Below are 17,389 nucleotides of genomic sequence, written 5' to 3'. Positions count from 1 at the left end.
GTGCAGGATTGGCAAATTCATATCTGCAGGAAGTGTGTATTTTAGTGAGGACAAACAGCTGCCCTTTCCATGAGAAAAAAAGAAAAAGTCCAGTGTAATCAACCTGTCAGCAAGTAGCTAGCTGATTACCCTGAGTAATGGTGCCACATCAAGGGCTCCATGTTTTTCTCTGCTGCTGGCAGAAGGGACGTTCAGTCATAGCTGTAGTAAAGTCAACCTTGGTGAGTAGAAGTCCCTGTTGCTTAATGCATAACCTCCATTCCTGCCACAATGGCTACTGTGTTCATGAGCTCACTGGGCAATGACAGGAGTGGATGGAGAAGGAGGCTGAGTGGTGTCCACAGAGTAGGTCATCCTAACCACTTGACTATTAAAATTCTATGGAGGTTACCTTTTCATGAGTATTCACATAAAACAGAAATACAGTCACAGTGTTTGACCACTCAGAGAGGTCAATCTACATAGTTCTTTTTCAGATTTATTTGTCAAAAATATTTCAATCATGCTTCTTCTAAGTCCTTGACCAGCCAGCCAAATCATTGGCTATATAGCCCATGAATCAGTATATAATCAAGCATTTGGCCATTTCTCCTTCCAAGCAAAGTGCACAACCAGGTGCATTGCTCAGTGTTATTTATGGGTGTGCTAGAAAGGGGCTGTAGTGGTGCAGCTGTCCACTTTTGGGTGGTGTCTGCTGAATTAATCAGGATTCCCTAGAGGAACAGGACTAATAGGATATATGCATATATGAAAAAGAGTTTATTAGGGAGTATTGACTCACATAATCACAAGGTGAAGTCCCACAACAGGCTGCCTGCGAGCTGAGGAGCAAGGAAGCCAGTCTGCATAACCAAACCTCAAAAGTGGGGAAGCGGACAGTGCAGCTTTCGGTCTGTGGCCAAAGGCCCAAGAGCACCTGGCAAACCACTAGTGTAGGTTCAAAAGTCCAAAAGCTGAACAACTTGGAGTCTGATGTTTATGGGCAGGAAGCACCCAGCACGGGAGAAAGATAGAGGCCAGAAGACTCAGGCCAGTCTAGTCTTTCCACGTTCCTTTGCCTGCTTTTTTCTTAGCTGTGCTAGCTAGGATGGTACCCACCCAGACTGAGGGTGGATCTGCCTCTCCCAATCCAATCACTCAAATGTTAATGTCCTTTGACAACACCCTCACAGACACACCCAGGAACAATAGTTTGCCCCCTTCAATCCAATCAAGTTGACACTCAGTATTAATCATCACACCTCCATACCATGCTGAACTATCTGTAAACCAGGTCTCTTCTTCTGTCAACTGCTCATAGGGAACTCCCCACAAGGCCATGGGTGCTGGCTGGGAGAGAGAAAGCAGGGTAACAGGGGTGAGGCCTATGGGAACTTGAGCTACTTTCTTATGTAACTTACTTGTGCTGCTCGAGCCCAGTCAAATATATACCACTTCCATCTGATGATAGAGCACTGCTGTGCACGTCCAACTTTATGGCTAGATAGGTGAGAAAGCACTCAGGTCATAATAGATAGTTCAGATGGCATGGTAACTTGGTGACTCATATTCAAACATTCAGTTTCCAACAAGACCCAGTAACAGGCCATGAGCTGTCTCTCAAAAGGAGAGTAGTTATCTGCAGAAGATGGCAGGACCTTACTCCAAAATCCTAGAAGCTCCAAACAACATCACCATCTGCCACTGACCCATCAATCATGATTGGATCTGCTGGGTCATGTGGCCTGAGTGGCATATCAACTTGGACAGCAGCCTGGACCTGTTACAGAGCCCCTTGCCTGTTCTTGACACCATTCAAAACTGGCAGCCTTTCAGGTCACACAATAAATAGGCTGGAGTAACACACCCAAATGAGGAATGTGTTTCTACAAAAATCCAAATAGTCCCACTAGGTGTCGTGCCTCTATCTTGGTTGAAGGAGGGTCCAAATGTAACAATTTATTCTAACCTTAGAGAAAATATCTTGACAGGCCTCATGTAACTAGACCCTAAGAAATTTCACTGAGGTAGAAGCTCCCTGAGATTTAGTCAGCTTAATTTCCTATAACCTGACATGCAAATGTCTCACCAATAAGTCCAGTGTGGCTGCCACTTCTCACTCACTGGGTCAGTCTAATCAGTATAATGTCATCAATGTAATGGACCAGTGTGATATCTTGTGAAAGAGAAAAACAATCAAGATCTCAGGAACCAAGATGATGACACAAAGCCAGAGTTGATATACCCCTGAGGCAAGACAGTGAAGGTATATTGCTGGCCTTGCCAGCTGAAGGCAAATTGCTTCTGGTGCACCATATGCACAGGAATGAAGAAAAAGGCATTTGCCAAATCAATGGATGAATACCAGGTACCAGGAGATGTGTAAATTTGCTCAAGCAATGAAACCACATTTATTACAGTAGTTGCAATTGGAGCCACCACTTGGTGAAGTTCACAATCATTTACTGTAATTCTTCAAGATTTGTCTGTTTTGTCTCTTTTCTGCATAGGCCAAATAGGAGACCTGAAGGAGGCTGTGGTGGGAATCACCACCCCTGCATCTTGCAAATCCTTGACGGTGGCACTAATCTTTGCAATCCCTCCAGGGATGCAGTATTGTTTTTGATTTACTATTTTTCTAGGTAGAAGCAGTTCTGACAGCTTCCATTTGGTCTTTCCCACCATAAGAGCCCTCACCTTACTGATCAAGGAGCCAATGTGGGGATTCTACCAGCTGCTAAGTATGTCCATTCCAATTATGCATTCTGACACTAGGGGAATGACCACTGGATGAGTCCAGGGACATATTAGAGCCCCTGTAATTTGGACCTGAGCTAAAACTCCATTAATTCCCTGACCTCCATAAGCCCCTACTCTAACTGGAGGGCTGCAGTGACATTTTGTGTTCCCTGTAACCAATGTCAGCTCAGAGCCATTGTCCAGTAGGCCCTGAAAGTTCTGATCATTCTCCATTCCCCAATGCACAGTTACCCTGATGCCACCTTGCCCAGCCTGGAGCCCTTTCTTTAATATAAACATAAATGTTAGTCAACTTGTTTAAATATAAGCATGTGAGCTGCTTGAGCACAGGGACTATATCATAATGCTTTTTGCACTCTTACATGTATCATCAACGAATGGATTAGGTAAGTGCTATAAACTGTGCATTGAATATGTAATGTGAAAAATGGCAGGTGCATAGATATCTGAGTAGATAATTTATTGTCTAACCCATATCTTGAAACTATATCACATTGCCCAAAACGATGAGTCTCCAAAAATTTATAATTATTTATATGGAAAAGACTTATTTAAAAATTAAGCTCTGAAGGAACACAAATTTCAAATTGTTCATTTTTTTTTCCAAACATGCCATTCATGTTTGGTATCATACTTTACCTAATATCATTATCTGTGTTTTGATCATTCATGTAGAAACCACATCAGTGCCTTTGCTTTTGTGCATTTCTTCTAGTCTCAGATGTAGTCAGTAATCACAAATTTAATCTCTGTTCTTCACATTTACTATTATCAAGACAAGCCCCAGCCCTTATCGTTTCATACTTAACCTACTAATACACATTTTAATCATTTTTCCTACATGTGAGCTCTTGACTTTACTTGTCAATCTGTGTTTGGCAGCAAGAGTTGATTGCTTAAAACAGAATAAATAAACAAACAAAAAAACACGACATTTTGACTGGTTTTCTTAAATACTTGGTTATTTTTCCTGTATATTAGAATAAAACTCCATATATACTATACAAAGCTATATAAGGTCTCCAATTTCAATCAATTTTTAAAAATAATCTCTGGCACACAATTTACTCTAAAATTCATACTTATTGGAATGCTTTCTAAATATCATGACCTTTTCTCATTCTTCTACTCACTGTGAATTCTTTCCGTTAGCCACACTCTGCCTAGATCCTGCCAAAGCTTTTGTCTTACCCTGTATGTGATCTGTCACAACAGCTTTTCCTGATTGCTCCATAGAGGGGTATTTATGTTCTCTGGTTTTCTGATCACCCTGCACCAGAAACATGATGCATTATAATATATTTCATAGTATAATCATACCTTATTTTATTGCACTTTGTTTTATTATGCTTTGCAGATATTTGTTTTTTTTTCTCATAAGTTGAGGGTTTGTGGCAATCTTATAATCAAACAAACCTATTAACATGATTTTTCCAACAGCAAATCATCAATTTATATCTTTGTGAAACATTTTGCTAATTTTCATAAAGTTTTAATCTTTTTCACCATTGTTATATTCATTATGTTAATCTGTGATCAGTTATTTTTCATATTACTATTGTAATTGTTTGGGGGTGTCACAAATTATGCCCATATAAGATGTCAAACTCATTACATGTTATTTGTCTACTGAGTGCCCAATGAACCACTTTTTCCCGTCTCTCTCCCTCTCCTCTGGCCTATTCCTGAGAAACAACAATGTTAAAATTAAACCAATTAATAACCTTACAAAGCTCTAAGTGTTAAGTGAAAGAGAGAGTACCACATCTTTCACTTTAAATCAAAAGCTGGAAATTATTAAGATAAGTGAGGAAGGCATGTTGAAAGCTGGGATAGGCTGAAATCTAGGCCTCTTGCAGCAGTTAACCTAGTCATGAATACAGAAACAAAAAGTTATTGAAGGAAATTACAAGTATCACTCTAGTGAATGCACAAATGGTATGAAGTTAATCTGCATTATCGTTGATGTGAAGAAAATTTAATCTGGATAGATCAAACCAGCCACAAACATTCCTTAAGCCAAAGCCTAATCCAGAGAAAGACTCTAGCTCTTTTTAATATGTGAAGCCTGAAATATGTTGAGGAAGCTGCAGAAAAAAAGTTGGAAGCTAGCAGACATTGGCTCATGAAACTTAGCAAAAGAGGCTATCACCATAACAAAAAAGTGCAAAGTAAAGCAGCAGGTGCTGATGTAGACATTGCAGAAAATTATTCAAACAATCTAGCCAAGATAATTGGTGAAGATTAACACACTAAAACACAGATTTTCAATGTAGACAAAATTGCCCTTTATTGAAAAAATATGTCACCTGAGTCTTTAATAGCGAAAGATAAGAAGTCAATGCCTGGCTTGAAAGCTTTAAAGCACAGGCTGACTCTTTTTTTAGTGTGTAATTCAACTGGTGACTTTAAGTTGAAGACAATGTTTATGTATTAGGAAGTCTAACAGCCCTTGAGAATTATGATAAAGCTGCTTTGCGTCTGCTGTATAAATAGAATGACAAAGCCTAGATGACAGCACATCTGTTTATAGCATGATTTACTGACTATTTTAAGCCCAGTATTGAGATCTATTGCTCAGAAAAAAAAGACTCCTTTCAAAATTTTACTGCCCAATGACAAGGCACATGCTAATGCAAGAGCTCTGATCAAAATGTACAAGGAGATTAATGTTATTTGCATGCCTGATAACATTACATCTATTCTGCAACCCATGGATCAAGGTATAATTTTGACTTTCAAGTTTTATTATTTAAGAAATACATTTTTAAGGATATTGCTATCTTAAATTGTAATTTCTGTGATTGATATCGGCTGAGTAAATTGAAAACCTTCTGTAAAGTATTTAACATTTTAGAAGATATTTGAAGTAGTCATGACTTATGAAAGCAGGTTAAAATAACATTAAAGGGAGTTTTGAAGAAGTTGATTTATTTATCACAATTCCTATGAATGACTTTGAAGAGCTCAAAACTTCAGTTAAAGAAACAACTGCAGGTGTGGTGAAAATAGCAAAAGAACTAGAATTAGAATTGGAGCCTGAAGATGTAACTGAATTGTTGCAATATCATGATGAAACTTGAATAGATGAGAATTCGCTTCTTCTGCATTGGACAAAAAAGTGGTTTCCTGAGATAAAATTTGCTCCTGGTGAAAATGCTCTGAACGTTGTTGAGGTGACAACAAAGGATTTGGAATATTACATAAACATGCTTGATCAATCAGCAGCAGAGTTTGAGAGAATGAACTTCAACTTTGAAAGATGTTCTACCATGGGTAAAATGCTGTCAGACACCATTGCATGCTAAGGAGGACTCTTTCATAAAAGGAAGGGTCAATCAATGTGTGAAATGTTATTGCATTAGTTTAAGAAAATGCCACAGCCATCTCAATCTTTAGAAATCACTATTCTGATTAGTCAGCAGCCATCAATATGGAGGCAAAAACCTTCCAGCAACAAAAAGATTACCACGGGGCTTAAAGATCAGATAATTGTTAGCGTTTTTGCAATAAATGTTTTCAATTGAGGTGTGTACATTATTTTTTAGATATCATGTTATTTGCACACTTAATAGACTCTCTAATACTATAAACATAACTTTTATATATACTGGGAAACCACAACATTTGTGTGATTGAGTTTATTGCAATGGTCACTGTATTGCAATTGTCTGGAACTAAGTCCCTAATATCTCTGAAGTTTACCTGTAGATTTTTCATGTTTGTTGCCTCCCACCTAGCGGATAGTCTACATGAGAAAAATGATTGATAATTCGTATTATTCTTAATTATCAGAAACATTCAAACTTAGGTTGTGTATAATGTGTTTTTAATTGTGTATATGTGTGTGAAGTAAATATGATGATTTCTAATTTCTTTTTTCTCACTAGTAATCTACATATTAAATGTAAACCTATATTATTTATTTTAATTTTCATATTCTAGAAGGCTGAAACATTTTTAACAGATATATTTGCATCTTTTTCCATGTCTCAGTAAACATTAGTTAACTACTCACCAACCAATGATCTTTTCCTCAGGAACACATCGTCTCTAAATCTTGGATAAAAAAGGCTATATATGCCCGTTAAATCATCAGTGTTAGAGACTTCTTGCTCAAATCATTAATATACTACACTTGCTGCATCATTTGACATATCAGTTCCTGAAAGAACAGTGACAAAATTTCTGTGATGATGGGTAATTGTTACATTCTGCTTTTAATTGAGAAAATTCCTGCTTTATAGAATTTAAGGTGCTCATGTTAGCTACCTTTATATAACAGACTATTATAGTTTGCTAGTGTCATGGGATCCTCGGGATGTCACTTCACCAGCCAGAACCCTCTGTGTGTGGTGGCACTTTCTGCCTAACTATTGCTTGCACCTGCTGGGCTCATTCCACCCACTTGGCCCAGCAGGCTGCGCTTGGCTCTTGCTACCAGCCTGGATCCCACACCTGCCAACATCAAGCTAGGCATGAAGCACTGAGGTATGTGTAGAAGAGTGAGTGCAAGGTCCAGCCACTGAGCACAGCCAGGCATGTTGGCTGGTGCAGAGAGGTGGGCAGCTCCAGGCACCAGCACAGGTACCAGTTCTGTGTTAAGCTGCAGCTGGACCAGACGTGCTGCACACAGCTTCTGCTGCAGTCACCCATATCTGGATGAGGGGAATGTGGTGGCACCTGGAAGCTTGGAGATGTCAGGAACTGCAGAGCTCCAAAGAGGGTGTCATGTCCCTGGTTGAGGGGACCTTAGGTCTGGGCTCCCCAAAGAGCTACAGCTCTTTTCTCTTTCTTGTCACCTGCAATATGGCAAGTAGGGAACATGTTTCATGCTGGTTTGTGTTACAGATGTTTCAGTCCCACCATTAGGTGGTTCCTGAGTTCTTGTCCCATGTCCAGGAAGAATTAGGTACACAGTCAAATGGTGGGTGAGCAAAGCAGAGAAGAGCTTCACTGAGTGACATAATAGCTCTCGGGAGACCCTAAGTGGATAGCTCCTTTCCACAGGTAGGTCATCCCAATGTCTGTTAGAGTCTGACTGTATCTGGAGGTTTTTATGTGCTCAGAAGGGAGGAACTGCTTGCTGACTGGCCCATGGGCTGAACATGGGTGGGCATGGAAAGGGCACCATAATTTCTTACTCCCCTTCATCTTGAACTGACATATCAGCCTCTAGGCTTTAGGGTGCCCCTAGCTTGAAGGCAGGGCTTCATCAGGGATCTGCCTCTTACCACCCAGGAGTCTGTCTCCTGTGCCATGAACAAGTCATCCATGGCACTCAGGCTGTTAATACCGAGGGGCACCTGCAGGATGGTGCTGAGCCATCCTCAGTCCCCACTTGGCTGCCTTCCTATGTTCATCTGTGCTCAAAGTCTGGAGGGGGCTGAGGTGTCATGGGGCTGGTGTGTCAGCCTTGCCCCAAGAATGCACATGCCCAGCCATGTCACAATAGTGCCCAGGGTTGGACACAACTTTGCTCTACCCCAGACTGGGTTCTGGGAGTAAGGAGAAGCTAGGCAGTGGGAGCTGGCACTTTTGAGCTTTCAGGAGCAGGGGGGCTTCCTGAACCCCCATGAATACAGGGATGCCCAAGTCTGTAGCCACAGCTGGGAAGCTGCAGCAGCGTCTGGGAGCACAGTGCTACCACCCTGCCAACTCAGAAAAGGATGGGGCTCCTGCCTGTTCCTGTTTCCTACTGAGTTCATGGAGCATGCAGCCTCAGCAGTACTTCCCAACTCCAACAGTGGCTGTGTCGCATGGGCTGAGAGCTGTCATCACTAGTGAATTAAATATTTTGATATTACTTTTCACTACTTGTTTTATTTTTGGTAATGTTTTTGAATTGAAATCAGTCATTTTCTGATGTCTGTAATTGTGTCAAGTATATGTGATATATTTTGATATATATGTGTGTGAAAAATATATGTGATATATTTTTCTTAAGTTTACTTCAAGTGTTTTCTAATTTAAATTTTATGTGTGTGTTTTTGATAGGAAATAAGTAGACTTTTAAAAAATCTATTGTTGTATGTGTAGTTTCTAAACATAAAATTTATAGCTATTTGTGTTTATTTGTGCGATACTATATTTCATTTTTAATATCTTTTAGTAGACTTTACACTTTTCTGACTATATTTCCTCATCTTTCTTTTGTGAGAGTGGGACAGAACAATAGTCATTTATGCATTCATCTAGCTCAGTGAATCTGCAATTTTACACATGATAATATTGAAAGGGCAGAGGAAGCAGTAAGTTACACATTTGTCTCAGGTGAGTAGTGGAATTACTTTGACTTCTGTCCTTTGTTCCATGCCTGTGAAGATTAACTCTCAATTTACATTGCTGGGGTGAAATTCAACAGAACTGTTTTAGGGTAAAGATCTTGGTGCACGCAAAGAAGACCCTAGTGAGAAAACCGTTAAGGAGGTATTTAGAGATTTTATTTTTATAGCTGTCTTATTTAGGAATAAAACGGGAGGCAGGTTTGCATGACACAGCTCCCAGCTTGGCTGTTCACTTTGACTTAGTGATTTTGGGGCTCTGAGATTTATTTTCCTTTCATAGAAAGATAGATATCTGAGTAGATGGAGGAATGCTACTCATTCCCTATCTTAAAACGCTGCCTTTTTGCCTAACCCTGAGTATTGAAGGTCCATAAACATTGTTTATGTACCTAAATCTGCATATCCATAGTCCATAAAAACATTTATACAGAGTTGGTTTTAATCACTAAATCAATCAGTGCAGAAAAAAAATGTCAGAAAGATTATATTTATTCTAAAACTTCCTGCTAATTGTGGGCATAATATTTTTCCTAATGACATTATCAAACTTTTGCTCATTCACACAAAAACAACATGTGTGTTTTTTCTTCTATATTTTTTTTCTGGTCTCAGATATAATAAATAATCACAAGTCCCATCAGTTTCTCACATTTACTATAATCAGTTCACGTTTCATCAGGCCATTTGGATGACATACTTAGGTTACTAATGTACATTTTTAATCTTTTTGTCATTTTAAAAGTTTTGCTTTTATATGCCAATTCATGGCTGTTGGAATTACTTGCTAAAAGCTTGAGCTTATGACCGTCCTTTAAAATCTGAGTAAATCTTTTTACCTATAAACTAGAATTCAAATCCATAATTTGTCATTATAGAGACTATGTTCTCCTATTTCAAGTTAGCTTTATTCTGTAGCCTTCTGCTCTCAACTTTCTCTGTGATCCATACCCACTGGGAAGATTACCAAATATCTTTTCTATTTCTTCTAATTATTATGAAATTCCTTCTTTGGCAACATCGTATAAATCCTACCAAACCTTTCATCTCACCTCATAAGTCAACAGCATTTCTTAGTTGTTCCATACAAAACTTACTGTATTTTTCCTCTGAAATACTGAACACCCTGTACTAAATATATATAATTTATCAAAATGGTTCTTATAGGTCTTGAAATGTATTTTTATTATTAAATTATTGGGTAGTCAAAGTGAGCAAGTAATATGAAACAGTATTCCCCTAAGCCATCTGGAACCTTGGACTTATTGTGCAATGGATGTCAGTTGGTTTATGTGTGTATGTTTCAGTGTGTAAAACATTAATTCTAAAAGTTATTGTTTAATTTTTCTTAACATCAATCTAAAATTATCTCTATTTTATGTATTTTATTTCCAAGTTCTAGAGAGTTGCATGAACTTTTCCCTGACATATTGTATTTCTGTGTGATTTCCTCCAAAAATATTAAACTTACAAAAAGCTAATAATCTTTAATATTTAAAAATTAACTTTTAACTTGTTTGCCTAAATTGTCATTTTAACTCTGCTCAGTAAACACTCAAACTCTGCACAGCAGTATGTGAGGCAGCTGCCATCATGGTGTCTGAGAAGTGGGTTTTCACAATTCTGCTACCTCAGCTCTGCTGTGCTGGCTGTGGATTCTGTGAGAAAGTACTGGGGCAGCACTGTAACATCAGCCATTGGCTTAATGTCAAGAATATTTCGGAGGAACTCATAGAGAGGGGTCACCAGGTAACAGTGTTGACTCACACACACAGGCTTTTTCACTGACTATAGGAAGCCTTCTGCATTGAACTTTGAGGTGGTCCAAGTGCCACATGACAAAGTGAATTTTGAGAATGTACATAATGAATTTCTGGACCTAGTCCTGAATATCTTGTCAAGCTTGACCTCCTGGCAGTCAGCAAGAGAACTGAATAATTTTTCTGAATCTAGAGAAATTTTTAAAACTCTGTGTGAGAGTTTTGTCTACAATCAGACACTTGTGAAGACGCAAGAGGAACCCAAATAAATTGTAGTGCTTATGGACTCTGCCTTTCCCTGTGGGGAGTTTATTGCTGAGTTATTTGCAGTTCCTTTTGTGCTCAAACTTAGAGCTTCTGTAGGTGGCAATATTGAGTGAAGCCCTGGGAAACTTCCACCTCCACCTTCCTATGTATCTGTGCCTATGACAGGACTAACAGACATAAAGACCTTTTTGGAAAGAGTAAAAAATACAATGCTGTCCATCTTTTTTAACTTGTGGCTCCACGATTATAACTTTTGGATTTTGAAACAGTTTTTGGAACAGTTTTTCAGGAAAGAATTAAGAAACTCTTTATTTTTAACTAAGTATCATAAAATAGAATAAAAATTGTCATATATAGAACATCACATATATGTTTAGTATAGTAAGTTTTTACTTTAGAAAATGTTGTAGCTCTTCTTGCTAAGGTGAGTATAATCTTTGTTTTAAGAGTTGAACAGCCAACTTTTCTAATACCAGTAATAAACTGAAATATTCAGCATTAATACAGAGATTTTATTTGGTTCTTTCTTTAATTAGCCTACTGACTACACCACAGATCATTGAGAATTACTGATTGTTAGTCTCAATTTTATTCCATTTCTACAAAAATAAGATGGTCATCATTCTTATTTCTGTCATAAATTTTAGAAGAATCTTCAGAAAATCCTTTTTTGATAGTTTTATTATTGCTGGTTATATTGAAATATTTCCCAGGATGCTTTATACTTCTTGGGGGGAGTGCTAAACAAAAATTTGAGAAAAGATTAGAAAACTCTAAAGACTTTGGTTCTAGAGGATTAAAATATAGTAGAATATTTACTTCACTGATGTACACATCTGTCTTCTTTTTAATTATTTTCCATTTCAGCTAAAAATGATTTTGGTTTTCCCAACAGAACACCTACAGAATGGAAGAAAATTTTTGAAAACCTATCCATACGACAAAGGTCTATTAGGTCTACAAGGTATTTAAAGCAATTTTCAAGAAAAACAACTCCATAGGAAATTGGGCAAAGGACATGAACAGAGGTTTCTCTAAAGAAGATGTATGTGCAGCCAACAAAAATATGTAAAAAAAAAAAAAAAAAGAAGCCTTTGGGAGCCCAAGGCAGGCAAATCACCTGAAGTCAGGAGTTCGAAACCAGCCTGGCCGTCATGGTGAAACCCTATCTCTACTAAAAATACAAAAATTAGCCAGGCGTGGTGGTGGGTGCCTGTACTCCCAGCTACTCCAAGAAGCTGAAACATGACAATCCCCTGAACCTAAGAAGTGGAGGTTGCAGTGAGCCTAGATCACAACACTGCACTCCAGCCTGGGCAACAGAGCAAGACCCCATCTTAAATAAATAAATACATAAATAACAATGAAATGTCCACATCACCAATCATTACAGAAATGAAAATCAAAACCACAATGAGTCACCATCTCACACCAGTCAGAATGGCAATTATTAAAAAGTCAAAAAACAACAGTTGCTGGTAAGGGTGCAGAGAAAAAGGAACACTTTTATACTGCTGGTGGGAATGTAAATTAGTTCAACTCTTGTGGAAGACAGTGAGGCAATTCTCAAAGACCTGGAACCAGAAATACCACTTGACTCGGCATTCCCATTACTGGGTATATACCCAAAGGAATGCATATGATTTTATTACAAAGATACATGCACATGTATGTTCACTGCAGCACTATTCATAATGGCAAAACATGGATGTTCATCAGTGATAGGCTGTCTACAGAAAATGTAGTACATATACACCATGGGATACTGTGCAGCTATAAACAGGAACAAGATCATGTCATTTTCAGGGATATGGATGCAGCTGGAAGCCCTTACCCTCAGCAAATTAATGTTGGAACAGAAAACCAAACACCACATTTTCTCACTTATAAATGGGAGCTGAACGATGAGAAGACACAGACATATGGCAAGGAACAACACACACTGGGACCTGAAGGAGAAACAGGGGAAGGGAGAGTATCAGAAAAAATAGCTAATGAAGGCTGGGCTTAATACCTAGGAGATGGGTTGATCTGTGCAGCAAACCACTATGGCACATGTTTACCTACATAACAAACCTGCACATCCTGCACATGTACCCCATGTTTTAAATTATCCCCAGTAATAATACTGTTTTCTTTGTTTGGTTCATTGGTTTTTAATTTTTTTAAATTCTTTTCTCTTTTCTTCTTTATTAGTCTAGCTAGTGGTGTATCTATTTTATTAGCTTTTTCAAAAAATTAGCTCCTGGATTCATTGAATTTTGAAGTGGTTTTTCGTGTCTGTATCTCCTTCAGTTAAGTTCTAATCTTGGTTATTTCTTGTCTTTATCTAGCTTTGGGGTTTGCTTGCTTCTGGTTCTCTAGTTCTTTTAGTTGAGATGTTAGGTTATTAACTTGAGTTTTTTTCAGCTTTTTGATGTGGGCATCTAGTGCATAGATTTCCCTCTTAACACTGCTTTAGTTGTGTCCCAGAGATTCTGGTGCATTGTCCCTTTGTTCTCAATAGTTAAAGAACCCATTAACTTCTGCCTTAATTTTATTGTTTGCCAAAAAGTCATTCAGGAGCAGGTTTTTCAATTTCCATATGTTGGTGTGGTTTTTAGTGAATTTCTTGATCTTTAGTTCTAATTTGTGTGTGCTGTAGTCTAAGAGACTGTTTGTTATGAATTCAGTTTTTTTGTGTTTGCTGAGGATTGTTTTACTTCCAATTATGTGAACAATTTTAGAGAAAGTGCCATTTGTTGATAAGAATGCATATTCTGTTAAATTTGGGTAAAGAGTTCTGCAGATATTTATCAGGTTCACTTGATCCAAAGCTAAGTTAAGGCCCTTAATACCTTTGTTAATATTCTGTCTCAATGATCTTCTAATACTGTCAGTAGGGTGTTACAGTGTCCTACTATTATTGTGTGGGAATCTAAGTCTCTCTGTAGGTCTCTAACACATACTTTATTAATCTGGATGCTCCTGTGTTGGATGCATATGTATTTAGGATAGATAGATCTTCTTGTTGAATTGAACCCTTCCCCATTATGTAATGCCTTAATTTTTGCTTAACGATCTTTGTTGGTTTAAACTAGGACTGCAACCCTTGTTTTTTTCTGTTTTCCATTTGTTTCTAGATTTTCTTCCATCCCTTAATTTTAAGCCTATATGTGTCTTCACATGTGAGATGTGTCTGTAAGGTTGGTTCAACATATGCAAAGCAATAAATGTGATTCCTCACATAAACAGAAATTAAGACAAAACCACAATTAACTCAATGATCCCAGAAAAGGCCTTTACTAAATTTAAACACTAATTCATATTAAAAATTTTCAATAAAGTAGGTGTTGAGGGAACCTATCTCAGAATAACAAGAGACATATATGACAAACCCACAGCCAACATCATACTGAATGGGTGAAAACTGGAAGCCTTTTCTCTGAAAACCAGCACAAGACAAGGATGCCCTCTCTCAACACTCCTATACAAGATAGTATTGGAAGTTGTGCCCACAACAATCAGGGAATAGAAAGAAATAAAAGGTATTCCAATAGGAAGAGAGGAAGTCACATATTTGCACATGACATAATCCTGTATCTATAAAACCCCATCATCTCAGCAAACTATCACAAGAAAGAAAAACCAAACACCGCATGTTCTCACTTGTAGGTGGGAATTGAACAATGAGAACACTTGGACACAGGAAGGGGAACATCACACACTGGGGCCTGTCATGGGTTATGGGAGGGGGAAGGGATAGCATTAGGAGATATACCTAATGTAAATGATGAGTTAATGGGTGCAGCACAACAACATGGCGCATGTATACATATGTAACAAATCTGCACATTGTGCACATGTACCCTAGAACTTAAAGTATAATTTTAAAAAAGCTTATGCAAAATTTTAAAGATTTTGACATTTATTCATTTATTCAGATTTCATTCTAGGCATTAGGGATAGTAATAAAAAAATAAAATAATAAAATAACAAAATAAAACCCCATCATCTCAGCCCCAAAGCTTCTTAAGGTGATAAGTAAATTCAGCAAAGGCTCAGGATACAAAATCAATATGCAAAAATCACTGGCATTCTTATACATCAACAGTAGGGAAGCAGAGAGCCAAATTATTAATGAACTCCCATTCACAATGGCCACGAAAAAAGAATAAAATACCTAGTAATATAGTTAATAAGGAGAGTGAAGGAACTCTTCAAGGAGAGCTACAAATCACTGCTTCAAATAAATCAGAGAGGACACAAATAGAAAAACATTCCATGCTCATGGATAGGAAAAATCAGTGTTTTGAAAATGGCCATATTGCCCAAAGTAATTTAGAGATTCAATGCTATTCTTATTAAACTATCATTTGCACTGTACACAGAACTAGAGAAAACTATTTTAAAATTTATGTGAAAAGAAAAAAGACACCAAGGCAATCTTAAGCAAAAAGAGCAAAGCTGGAGGCATCACACTACTTGACTTCAAACTATACTACAAGGCTACAGTAACCAAAACAGCATTGTACTGGTACAAGAACAGACACATAGACCAATGGAACAAAATAGAGAACTCAGAAATAAGACTGCACACCTACAACCATCTGATCTTCAACAAACTTGACAAAATAAAATAATACAGAAAGGACTCCCTATATAATAAATGGTGTGAGGAGTGCTGGCTAGCCATATGCAGAAAATTGAGACTGGACACCTTCTTCACATCATTTACAAAAATCAACTCAAGATGGATTAAAGATTTAAATGTAAAACCCCAAACTGCAAAAACTCTAGAAGAAAATCTAGGGAATACTGCCCAAGACAGAGGCACATGCAAAGATTTTATGATGAAAACACCCAAAGCAATTGCAACAAAAGCAAAAATTGGCAAATGGAATCTGATTAAACTAAATAGGTTTTGCACAGCAAAAGAAACTGCCATCAGAGTGAACACACAACCTACAGAATGGGAGAAATTTTTTGCAATCTATCCACCTGACAAAGGTCTAATATCCAGATTCTACAAGGAACTTAAACAAATTTACAAGAAAAAAACAACCCCGGTAAGAAGTGGGCAAAGAATGTGAACATACACTTTCAAAAGAAGACATATATAGGGCCAAAAAACATGAAAAAAAGCTCAACTTTGTTGATCATTAAAGAAATACAAATTAAAACCACAATGAGACATCATTTCATACCAGTCCAAATGGCTATTATAAAAAAGTCAAAACAAAACAAAACAAACAAACAAACAAACAAAACAGATGCTGGTGAAGTTGCAGAGAAAAAAATGGTTTTACACTGTTGGTTGGAGTATAAATTACTTCAGCCATTGTGGAAGACAGTGTGGCATTTCCTCAAAGACCTAGAGGTAGAATGTCCATTTGAGCCAGCAATTTCCTTACTGGGCATATACACGCTAAGTCACAAAGCAAATGTTAACAAATTTAAGATTGAAATCATATCAACTATGTTTTCCAGCCATCTGGAATAAAACTCAAAATCAATAGTGGAAATAAAAGTAGAATAGTCAAGCTTATATAAAAAATAAACAACACACTGTGGAATAAGCAATACATAAAAGAGCAAGTGAAAAAGAAAATTAGATAAAAAATTTGAGACAAGTGAAAATAAAAACACAACATACCAAAATTTACGGGATGCAGCAAAAACACCCCTAAGAGGGAAGTTTATAGTAGTCACAACTATATTAAAAAAGAAAAAAACAAGATATCTAAATTATCAGGCTAACATTACACATAAAAGAGCTAAGAAAGAACAAACTAAGCCCAATGTTGGCAGAAAAAAAAGAAATAATATATATTTGAGCTGAAATACATGTAATTAAGAATGGAAAAATGGAAAATAAATCAACTAATCTAAGATGAGGTTTTTTTTGAAAAGATAAATAAAATTGTCAAATAGCTAGACTAAAAAGAAAAATAGAATAATCAACTAAAATAAAAAATGAAAGAGGCATTGCAACTAATGCCTCAGAATCGAAAAGATTATAAGAGCCTACTATGAACAATGATTAACCAACAAACTGGACAACTTAGAAGAAATTGATAAATTCATAAGAACATACAACCTACTAAGACTGAGTCATGAATAAATATCTTTTCAGAACCTAACAATAATGAATAAGGAGATTGAATTAGTAATCAAAACTTCCCAACAAAGAAAAGCCAGCACCAGATGGCTTCAGTACCAAACACTTGAAAAATAATTAATGCCTTTTCTTTATAATCTTTTCCAAAAATCTGAAAAGAAAAAGATACTTTCAAAGTCGTTTTATGAGGACAGCATTATACTGATAACAAACCCAGACAAACACGTGACAGAAATAGA

The 17,389-nt window shown here is 37.2% G+C and overlaps 1 protein-coding gene across 1 annotated transcript in view; it reads left to right on the top strand.

Moving 5' to 3' along the window:
* Nucleotides 1–3,082: 3,082 nt before the first annotated feature.
* Nucleotides 3,083–17,389, top strand: part of LOC100599361 (UDP-glucuronosyltransferase 2B19) — a 50,844-nt gene continuing 36,537 nt past the window's right edge. Inside the window, exon 1 of the mRNA XM_030818438.1 lies at nucleotides 3,083–3,125. Within this exon, the coding sequence (XP_030674298.1) occupies nucleotides 3,083–3,125 (43 nt within the window). The remainder of the gene's footprint in view (nucleotides 3,126–17,389) is intronic.

Source organism: Nomascus leucogenys, chromosome 9 (assembly GCF_006542625.1).
Source record: "Nomascus leucogenys isolate Asia chromosome 9, Asia_NLE_v1, whole genome shotgun sequence".
Taxonomy (NCBI): domain Eukaryota; kingdom Metazoa; phylum Chordata; class Mammalia; order Primates; family Hylobatidae; genus Nomascus; species Nomascus leucogenys.
The sequence above is the reverse complement of the archived record's forward strand: the minus strand, read 5'-3'. Positions and strand labels throughout refer to the sequence as shown.